This window comes from Oryza brachyantha, chromosome 1, assembly GCF_000231095.2.
Source record: "Oryza brachyantha chromosome 1, ObraRS2, whole genome shotgun sequence".
Taxonomy (NCBI): Eukaryota; Viridiplantae; Streptophyta; class Magnoliopsida; order Poales; family Poaceae; genus Oryza; species Oryza brachyantha.
In genome coordinates, this window is record NC_023163.2 from 8,358,431 (window position 1) to 8,368,700 (window position 10,270).

The window sequence follows — 10,270 nt, forward strand, 5'->3', positions numbered from 1 at the left end:
GAATCCCCGATACGGGAGAGAAAGGGGGAGGAGACGAGAGGGGAGTCGAACTAGGGTTAGTGGCGAGAGCGGTGGCCGGCGGGGGCGAATTCGCCTCCATCCATCGCCTAGATCGAATCCCGCCTCCTCCCTAGGTCTCCCCCCCCCCCGATCTTGTTCGCCGCGGCGGCGCAGCTGCCCTAGCCGCCGTCGCTGACGTCCGTCCGCTCGGCCTCCTTCGCTCCAGGGTTTCCAGATCCACAGCCTTCAGGGCCCCCGCCCTGCCGCTGCTGTACGACGCTCCCTCCTCCCGGCTGGATTTCCATCGCCGAAGCGATTCGCTGGTATAACTCTCTCTCTCTAGTTGGTTAGTTGTTCGGACAGAGCGATTCGTCGGTGTCTCCGCCGGTGGCTGCCTTTGCGTTGCTTTGAATTGGAATTACCATCGAGGTTCTGTCTGTATAGGGTATGAGGCGAATTACCATCGAGTCAACCAACATCACTTCCAACTTGTGAAGCTAGAGGACGCTAATCCATGCCATTCTTTATAGTGTATTTTTGTTTGTATTTCTAGGTTTAGGTTTTGCGTTATGTATTTTTGTTCGGTAGGGTGTGGGCGGTGGAATTACACACATTTCTTTATAGTGAATAATCCTAAAAACATATTCGAGCTTTGGCGAAGTCATTCATGTTAATACATGTCAAATCTAATGTGAGGATGCATGGATGCTATGCTCAAGTCTGAAAAACATATACTTGGCTACATGAGATCAATGAACATATCTGCAAAAGGGTACACTTTTCTATACAGAAAATCATACATATAACATGTCTACAACTCTACCTAAAACAAGTAGCAGAAGATCTTACAAAGTGAGGTTGATGTGCAAAACATTGTTCTATCTCCTTTTTAAGAAATACATATGATACTTTGCCTAAAACCCTCAACCTTGGTGTACAATTTGTTGATGATCAAAAGTATGAATTCTAATTAGTAGTTGTTAATTAAGTTATGCTTTGTAAGTTAAGGAAGTTAAATTACTGATATAGTACCTCCCTTAAACCAAAGTGATTGTGGATGAAAAGGCCCCAGCTTTATAAATGTTCTTTGTAGTACTTATGTATGTATACCCAACTATCAAGATTCATTGCTCAAAACTTCGGAAGATACAGTGTTTGTAGGTCATGATCCTAAAATGATTGGTCCTAACTATTAGTGCATAGGTAATAGGTTGTGCTTGCTGAAATGTTTGCTGTTGCAGGTGAATTTTGTATAGCGCTGTCAGAAAGGATCTTGGTCCATAGGAGTAAACAGAAGCTAGAAAACTTGTTGGCCATTATGACATCGGTGGGCCTAGTAGGTCCTTCATCAGGTTTTCCTGAAACAAGTACTAGTGGAGCCACTGATCGTCTGACAGATGATATCAGCGAGATGAGCATAAGAGATAAGGTGATTTTATTCTGGACATTAATCACAATATTAGTCATCCTTATGATGCTACCATCCTATCTGACTCATATTTGAATATATATCAGGAAGTTGAAGCTGTGGTGGTCAATGGCAATAGTATGGACATAGGTCATACTATTGTGACAACTGTTGGTGGAAGAAATGGGCAACCAAAGCAGGTACTAACATAGCATTGCTATACTGTGGCTACTAGTTATGTTTGTGGTATTTCTTCATGTTGCAATAGTAGAGTTTATGTGGCAGACACTGCCCATATTATTAAAAGATTGTTGTCATGTTGTGTGTCATTATTTATCTGTTTCTGAAATTTTGTGATCTCTATGAAGGAATACCCAAATATTATAGTACCTTTCTTTATTGCATTGCAGACAATTAGTTACATCGCAGAGCGTGTTGTGGGGCGTGGTTCATTTGGAGTTGTCTTCCAGGTGGGTCATTGGTATATACCATGCTATTAATACCATTTCTGTTTAGATATTATAAATTATCTTTGACAGGCTAAGTGTCTAGAAACTGGTGAGAGAGTTGCTGTAAAGAAAGTTCTCCAAGATGCGAGGTACAAGAACCGGGAGCTGCAAACAATGCAAGTTCTTGATCACCCAAATGTTGCATGCTTGAAGCATTACTTTTGCTCAACTACTGCAAAGGAAGAGCTATACCTCAATTTGGTGCTTGAATATGTGCCAGAAACTGTTCATCGTGTTATTAGACATTACAATAAGATGAGCCAACGCATGCCGTTGATCTATGTTAAACTTTACATGTACCAGGTAAAGGTTGCAGGTACCTTGCAACACTAGCTATGCACTGTTGTTTTGATAATGATTTTAACTAAAAACTGTTCATTGTCAATTCTGTTCTGTCAGATTTGTAGAGCTTTGGCATACATTCATAACTGTGTAGGAGTATGCCACAGAGATATAAAGCCACAGAATATACTGGTATGTATTATGGTTAACTGATTATCATTTGTCTGAGTGCTTAATGCTTACTAGCAACCTTTTCTCTATAGAGGATAATTCCAGCTTAATGAGATCTGACATAAGATATTCCTGAATAGGTGAATCCACATTCTCATCAGTTGAAATTGTGTGACTTTGGCAGCGCAAAAGTTTTGGTATGATTCTTCAATACCATTTATAGTATCTTCTCTCATATATCTTTTAGAAGCCAACTGAAATTCTTAATTGTACCTTACTACCTTCCCATGTCCATAGGTGAAAGGAGAACCAAATATTTCATATATCTGTTCTAGGTACTACAGAGCTCCAGAACTCATATTTGGGGCTACAGAGTACACAACAGCTATTGATGTGTGGTCTGCTGGCTGTGTTCTTGCTGAACTACTTCTAGGGCAGGTAAGTGGTCAGCCGAATTGTTATCATACATCACCCAATTTTTTAAAGCAACTTCTGACTTATTTGTTGTTGGATAGCCTGTTTTTCCTGGTGACAGTGGTGTTGACCAGCTTGTTGAAATTATCAAGGTAACGTCGAATTTAGTTTAGTAGAATACACTTTATGTAGTTTCCCCTTTTTCGTTTAGCTCATGCAGGAGACATACTGTACTTCATTCAGGTACTGGGTACTCCAACAAGGGAAGAAATTAAACATATGAACCCAAACTATACTGAGTTTAAGTTCCCACAAATCAAAGCTCATCCCTGGCACAAGGTAGGAGCCTTCACATCTTAAATTTTTCATCTTATTTTCAAAGTTAATGTACCTGTTTTACTATTTATAATGTGGAATCTAATTATGCATATTTTCACCAGATCTTTCATAAAAGAATGCCATCTGAAGCTGTAGATCTCGTGTCTCGGCTTCTGCAGTACTCGCCACACCTCCGGTGCACTGCAGTAAGTATTAATACATACATTAGGAAATTACTTGTGTACATACTGTCTACGTACTTATTTCACTTATTCCCTTTTTTTTCTCGCACCAGTTGGAGGTGTTAATTCATCCATTCTTTGATGAATTACGGGATCCAAATGCTCGCTTACCAAATGGCCGTACCCTTCCCCCACTCTTCAATTTCAAGCCACGTGGTAAATTCATATATTAATCTCAGGCAGTCTAAACACCCTGACATGCTATATCCTGAATTGCTAACTACTGAACTTGAACAGAGCTGAAAGGAGCATCAATGGAATTTCTGGTGAAGTTGGTTCCACAGCATGCTAAGAAGCAATGCGCCTTCTTAGGATTATGAGCAAAACAGTTCACAGACTAAACGGGTATACGGCCGGTCTACTTGGTTCCGTAGAACAGCATGGCCTGCAGTATTATTGAAATGGGCCCTAAATTTTGTTCTACGTGTACCCTATCTTTGGCATGCCTTCTGCCATCATATATTATGTAAAGCAGATAAAGGCATGGAGTGGGTTATCCATTGGGGCTTGTATATTGGTCTGCCCTTGACTTGAGAACTTCTCTCGTGCTGTATCAAGCAAGAAAGAAACACGCATGTATGTTTGAGCCCTATTTCGTACCCCAACTTCTCTATTAGTTTTCAGCAACCATCAGATTTAATTCAGTTTGTAGGGTTAAACAGAAAGGTCTTTGTGTAAGTTGAAGACTTATATCTGTTCTGATACAAGCTATTCAATTGTATTTGATCATTCTTTTGTATTAACTCTCTGATAAACTTAATGAGTTTATGCTATTTTTATGTATGTGACATAGTTGTGTGCCACTTTCAAAACACCTAACCACTATGTTCAGTGGTTAAATGTTTTGGACTCTGTGCGCCTCAGTAATTCAAGGCGTTTTTTGTTCCCCTGATTTCTATTTGCGTGATTGCAAGCAAATGGTTAAATTTTTAGACACATGCACCTCAATAATTCGAGTTCTTTTTACCCTGGTTTCTATTAGCTTGAATGCTTGATTACTAGGATAGGATGAGCATTCCAAAGTTAAATTTATGTCTCGTTCTTGTTAACAATCATGGTACGAATAGATTGTTTCATGAATGACTTAAACCGAATTTTTTATGGAGGTTAGCTTTTTGAGAGGAAAAACGAAACAATGCAGTTGCAAACGAAAAATAACGGATAAATAAAAATTTTATATACGTGTTTTTGTCTTTTTGGTGATTTTAAAGTAATGGCTGAAAATAAATTATGATAAAAAACTCTATATTTAAGATTAAAAATTTAAATTATAGTTTATAAGTATAGGTAGAAAAAAAAGACCAGGGTGAGTGCCTATAGGCCCTATACGACCAGATTCAATTATGAATTGCTCATTTTTTAGTTAGAACTATAATAGAGCGTTTTATAACATTGTGCCTGTTTTTTTAAGAGTATAATGGATGCATCATGCATGTCACCCACTCATCACACTACGCATGCATCATGCTGAAGTTTTCTGTACGGATGATTAGATTTATGTCCAGTACTTTCTTTGTCAAAAATATTTATTATTTAAAATAAAATTGGGTTAAAATTTTAAAATTCTGACAATTAATAGTTTTTAAAATGCTTAGTTTAAATATAAAATAAATAATATACATAGATTTTTCTTGAAAATTACTATCATAATATTATAAACTTATTAGATTTTATTAATTTATTCTAACATAAAATTAGTTGTCTGAGTTTTAAAATATTATCAAATATATTATTCTAAAGGACAAATATTTTTGAGAGGAGCCTCCATTTATTTTATAATATAAGACTTTATAATTTTATCTGGATTCCTATGTATACTATGACTTTATAGCTTTTATATTGATATGGATACTAGACACGTACACCCAGGGCAACACTTGAAACTATATGAAACGAGGGATTAGAGTAGATAACTTGCATTTTCTTTCGTCATCCGAGCAGCAGCCTTTTGCTTTGTTCCGGAAATCAATCCACCCAAGGCGTGCAGCTTGACAATTCCCGTTTCTAACAAATCCAACAAAGGGTGCTCCTTTTTGTTTTGCTACCAACCGAGTACTCCATTAGTTTAACACTTCCGTATCAAGAACTGCTTGTACTAAATTAAGTGGAATCCTTTTCTCCCTAATCCTGCCAAGTGTTCCAAGAACAGATATCTGATTTTACAACTGATTGTGCTGTCTTGTAGTGAGAAGAGAGAGAAAGAATAGTTGGTTCAGTTCAGATTGTCACTTTGTCAGGGGAAGCCAAGGGTTTCTTTGCTTTTTTTTGTTCACTGTTTCAATGAAAGTGTAATAGCTCAATGTACAGCATGCTCTTTATATTTTGCTACCTTCGTCACAAATATAACTACTTCTAGACTAAGAATTCAAACAAAAACTATTCCAGAGACATGCCGAGAAGTTCTTATATTTTAAATTTTAAGATGGAGGTAGTACCATCCAATTTCATCAGTCTGAATGAATGTCTGATACTCCAGTTTCAGGCTTTTACCTTTTCTTTTGAGATGTATTCCTAGTCAATTTTGCAGTGAGCCTACTACCCCCCACCTAGGCAAACACCCAACAATTTTACTGATATGATGGCTGGTCGGCCAGGCACCAAGTGAGTCGCGAAGACAGAATGCTGTTCTTGTTTATGCAAACACAAAAAAACGACTGTCTTAAACTAGTATTAACCAACAGGATCAAGCTGCAATGATAGATGCTAGCTAGCCAAGCTAGGCAGTAGAATATTACTGCTACCTTGTAATCTCTAGCAGCTAGGCACCGACCCCTGAGCTGAGCCCTGAGTGCTGCACTCAAAACACCGGCTACATCAATGGCAGATTATAGTTAAAAACCAAATGGATCATATGGACCACGGCAGCACAACCCAGAATCTAGTGGCCGGAATTAGTTGCCGCAATGAAAAACCGAGCAATCAACTTTTTGGCCAGCGCACGAATGTACACCATGTACTTGCAGGCAGCTAGCTACTGGTAGAGCAAGTTCAATAATATAGCCAAATATTAGTTCCAATTCATTTATAGTCAATCTAATAGTCAATTCGTATAATAGTTATGTACAAAATATTAATGCATGGTCCCACATGTCATGTACACACTGTGTCTTGGAGCCTGTGCTATAGCTGGCTACAAATTAGTAGTCTACTTCTCTTCTCTCTTATCTCTTTAAAATATGTTTTTTTAAAATATGCTTATAGCTGAGTTATAGTCTGCTACTACTGTACCTGCTCGTAGCAGTTATCTCTGAAGCTTTTTGGCGTGCCTCCAAAGGCGATCGCCACCGGCGCTCCCCTCTCGATCGGGTTAATAATAATGCAGTTGTAAAGCGCCACCCCTAGTGGTGGCCTTATCACGATTAATTGCAGTAGATCATGGTCTTGCAAAAGAAAATTTTGTAGTAGATCGGCACTGCACTAGCTCTGACACCCCCTTTCGCAGTCGCAGCTGCAATGTCTGACCTGACCGCGAAGGACGCACGCATGCATCTGGCTCGGCCAATCCGGTGGTGAGATTCACGTCCGTTTCACTGCTTGATTTGGATTAAACAAGTCGAGGGGGGGAGGGAGTGGAGGTCGAAAAGGTTTGTGCCCGAATTCGATCGATCGCAGAACGCACGCACGCCCGCGAAAGCGATACGCCGATACGTAGTACGTGCGTGCTGCTGCTAGCGGATTAGCTGATCGATCACTGATCCATATGCATCGATCGCATGCGTCGGCGTCGCGCGCGTGTTACATCCGGAAACGTGCGCCGCGAACAGCAACACGACGACGGCGCTGCACGCTGGCCGGCGACGTACACGCGCGTGCAAGCTTTGATCTCCACGTACGGCTGATCAGTGAGTGAGTGCAACCTTTGATCCTACTCCTACTACGCACACTAGTGCTGCTGGTGTCACTTCCTTCCAAGTAGGCAAGTAGTACCAGGAGTAGTAGAACTCGTCTTGGACTGGTCATGCATCTGGTACGTTGCGGGGGGTGTGGCATGGCCGGCCAGCGATCGATCGCGCGGGCTCCCGGTCGGTCGCCGCCATTAGAAAAATGGCCGGCCTTCGGCGCGGAATGGCGAAGAGAGCAGCTAGCCACACAAGAAGCCTCTGATGAGGCCTCCACTACCGCCACCGCCCCCCCGCTCAGCTCCACCACCACCACCACGCACCCATCTCCTCCTCTCCGACGCGCGGCCATGCACGATCCCTCTCTTTCGCGCGCTCGCGCCACCTATAAATCCCCGCGCCCGCGCTCCCCACCCATCTCCAAGCCTCCAAGCGCAACAACTTCCAACCGTCTCTAGCTTTTACCTTACCCCTCTCGATCCTCTCTCGACTAGCTAGCTAGCGAGCTAGATCGCGTCTCGTCGTCCGTCCTAGATCACAGCGACAGCGACCTGGGAATATATACTGCGCGGGCGGTACGTAGTGATCGATCGATCCGTCCAAGATTCACAATTCAGCTCGGAGCTGCACGTACGCGCGATTGATCATGGAGCTCGCCGCCGGTAGGACGACAGCCGCCATTGCGGTGCTTCTTGCGCTCGCCGTCGCCTCGAGCTTCCTTGGTGCAGATGGCGCCCGCCACCACCACGCCAAGCACGCCAAGCGCAACTCCGCGCGCCCGCCGTCGCAGGCTCCGGGCCCGGCGGCGAGGCACGCGCCGGGGCCATCGAGGCACCACGGCGCTCCGGCACCTCACCCGTCTCGGGGCTCTCCCCCGGCCCCGCCGGCGAACCCGCCCTCGTCCGACGACCCAATGCCGGGCGGGCCGTCCGCCGCGCCCGCGGGCGCGGCCACTGTGTACGACGTCGTCAAGGACTTCGGAGCCGCCGGCGACGGCGTGACCGACGACACCGACGCGCTCAAGACCGCCTGGGACACCGCGTGCCAGGACGACGGGGCGGGCGTCGTGCTGGCCGCCGCCGGCCACTCGTTCCTGGTACGCAACACCGTGTTCACCGGCCCGTGCCAGGGCAGCGTCACGCTGCAGGTCGACGGGACGATCGTCGCGCCGAGCGACCCGGCGACGTGGCCGGCGAACAACAGGCGCAACTGGCTCATCTTCTACCGTGCCGACGGCGTGTCGCTCGTCGGCTCCGGGCTCATCGACGGCAAGGGCCAGAAATGGTGGGATCTCCCCTGCAAACCTCACAAGGTACTAATTAATCAGCAGTTGACTGCGCAATTTGCATCCGATGATGCATCTACTACACTTGCAATATTGGATCACATCAATCTATCTGAAGCTAAAAAGCTTCCATTTTTTTTCTTGTTTTTTTCTTCAGGGTGGAAACACTCACGGACCATGTGACAGCCCAGTGGTGAGTGGCCTAACGCAACGACTTTTAACCGTATTAACTGCCTGGTTTATTAGTGGCCTAGTGTAATTAGTGCTAATGATGATGATGATACGTGGTGCAGGCGATGAGGTTTTTCACGAGCAACAACGTGACGGTGCAAGGGCTGAGGGTGCAGAACAGCCCGGAGTTCCACTTCCGGTTCGACAGCTGCCGCGGCGTGCGCGTCGACGGGCTGTCCATCAGCTCGCCGGCGCTGAGCCCCAACACCGACGGGATCCACGTGGAGAACACCCAGGACGTGCTGATCACCAACACCGTCGTCTCCAACGGCGACGACTGCGTCTCCATCGGCGCCGGCACGCTCAACGTGCACATCGAGAACGTCACCTGCGGGCCGGGCCACGGCATCAGCATCGGCAGCCTCGGCAAGGCCGGGACGCGGGCGTGCGTGGGGAACGTCACCGTGCGGAACGCGGTGATCCGGCACTCCGACAACGGCGTCCGGATCAAGACGTGGCAGGGCGGCTCCGGCTCGGTGTCGGCGGTGGCGTTCGAGAACGTGCGGATGGACGCGGTGCGCAACCCGATCATCATCGACCAGTACTACTGCCTCTCCAAGAGCTGCGAGAACGAGACCACCGCCGTGCTCGTCGACGGCGTCTCCTACGCCGGCATCAGGGGCACCTACGACGCGCGCAGCCCGCCCATCCACTTCGGCTGCAGCGACGCCGTGCCCTGCACCAACATCACGCTCTCCGACGTCGAGCTGCTGCCGGCCTCCGGCGACACTGTCGACGACCCCTTCTGCTGGAACGTCTACGGCAACGCCGCCACGCCCACCGTGCCGCCGGTGGCGTGCCTCATGGGCGGCGTGCCCAGGAACTACGAGGAGAGCAGCAACCACAAGTGTTACTGATGATGACGATGATGATGATGCCTGCATGCATGGTTTGAGATAGACATATATCATCCCCTACAGTGACTAGCTTGCTTAATTAGATGAAAAGAATTTACAAAAAAAAGAAGAGAGAGAGAGAGATAGAGTGATAAAGTAATTAAACTAGTGCAGATAAAATTAAAAGGAAGCCTAATTAAAGCTAGCATGGAGTTAAAGGATTAATTACTAGTGTATATAGAAAGATGAAAAATGTAACAGTAAGATGTGATTTGTGAGCGAATTACTGAAATACAGTATATATCTAGAATGGTTTGTTTTGCTGCAATGGATCAAGCAATGTTGAATTTGAACTTGAAAATTTGTGAGATGGTAGGTGCTCATTTATGTACGTCTGTCTTCAGTTTGTTTATGCATATTATGATCGAAGTGATTTCAAATTCAAAGCTATATTTCAAGAATAATTTTATGCATATTTTTTATTTGCGTTCTCACGACCGTAAAATGAGTTAATGTGACAGAGAAAACCCTTAAATTTTAAATCCAGAATCAAATTCTAAAATTCAGGAGCAGGGTTGTACTATCTTTTCTTCAGACTTTCAACAGCTATTTAATTTGTCACTAATTAAAGGAGTGGGAAGCGTATGCGTGCGCAATGCGTCGCTAATTAATCAAACGCTCTCAGATTATGGCAAGTTGCAATAATGTGAGATGGCCTCAAAGTTCAATCAAAAA

General features: G+C 44.8%; 2 protein-coding genes across 2 annotated transcripts; both read left to right on the top strand.

Annotated features, from left to right (window-relative positions):
* On the top strand, nt 1-4,163 carry LOC102721871 (glycogen synthase kinase-3 homolog MsK-1-like). The gene is made up of 13 exons (XM_006644032.3): nt 1-323; nt 1,242-1,429; nt 1,516-1,608; nt 1,819-1,878; nt 1,948-2,220; nt 2,317-2,391; nt 2,511-2,567; nt 2,668-2,808; nt 2,886-2,936; nt 3,028-3,123; nt 3,225-3,308; nt 3,398-3,500; nt 3,582-4,163. Exons 2-13 carry the CDS (start codon nt 1,319-1,321, stop codon nt 3,662-3,664), a joined length of 1,227 nt encoding a protein of 408 aa, XP_006644095.1. The 5' UTR covers nt 1-323; nt 1,242-1,318; the 3' UTR covers nt 3,665-4,163.
* Nucleotides 4,164-7,619: 3,456 nt separating this feature from the next.
* On the top strand, nt 7,620-9,956 carry LOC102715716 (polygalacturonase At1g48100-like). Its single transcript, XM_006645729.3, has 3 exons — nt 7,620-8,495; nt 8,626-8,661; nt 8,762-9,956. The coding sequence occupies exons 1-3, from the start codon at nt 7,830-7,832 to the stop codon at nt 9,554-9,556; spliced, it is 1,497 nt and encodes a 498-aa protein (XP_006645792.2). The 5' UTR covers nt 7,620-7,829; the 3' UTR covers nt 9,557-9,956.
* The last annotated feature ends 314 nt before the right edge of the window (nt 9,957-10,270 follow it).

Coding starts and splice junctions, on each gene's coding strand:
- LOC102721871 (XM_006644032.3), top strand. CDS start 1,319: ATGACATCGGTGGGCCTAGTAGGTCCTTCATCAGGTTTTCCTGAAACA. Junction 2,937..3,027: donor AGCTTGTTGAAATTATCAAG/GTAACGTCGAAT, acceptor TACTTCATTCAG/GTACTGGGTACTCCAACAAG. Junction 3,501..3,581: donor CTTCAATTTCAAGCCACGTG/GTAAATTCATAT, acceptor GAACTTGAACAG/AGCTGAAAGGAGCATCAATG.
- LOC102715716 (XM_006645729.3), top strand. CDS start 7,830: ATGGAGCTCGCCGCCGGTAGGACGACAGCCGCCATTGCGGTGCTTCTT. Junction 8,496..8,625: donor TCCCCTGCAAACCTCACAAG/GTACTAATTAAT, acceptor TTTTTTCTTCAG/GGTGGAAACACTCACGGACC. Junction 8,662..8,761: donor GACCATGTGACAGCCCAGTG/GTGAGTGGCCTA, acceptor TACGTGGTGCAG/GCGATGAGGTTTTTCACGAG.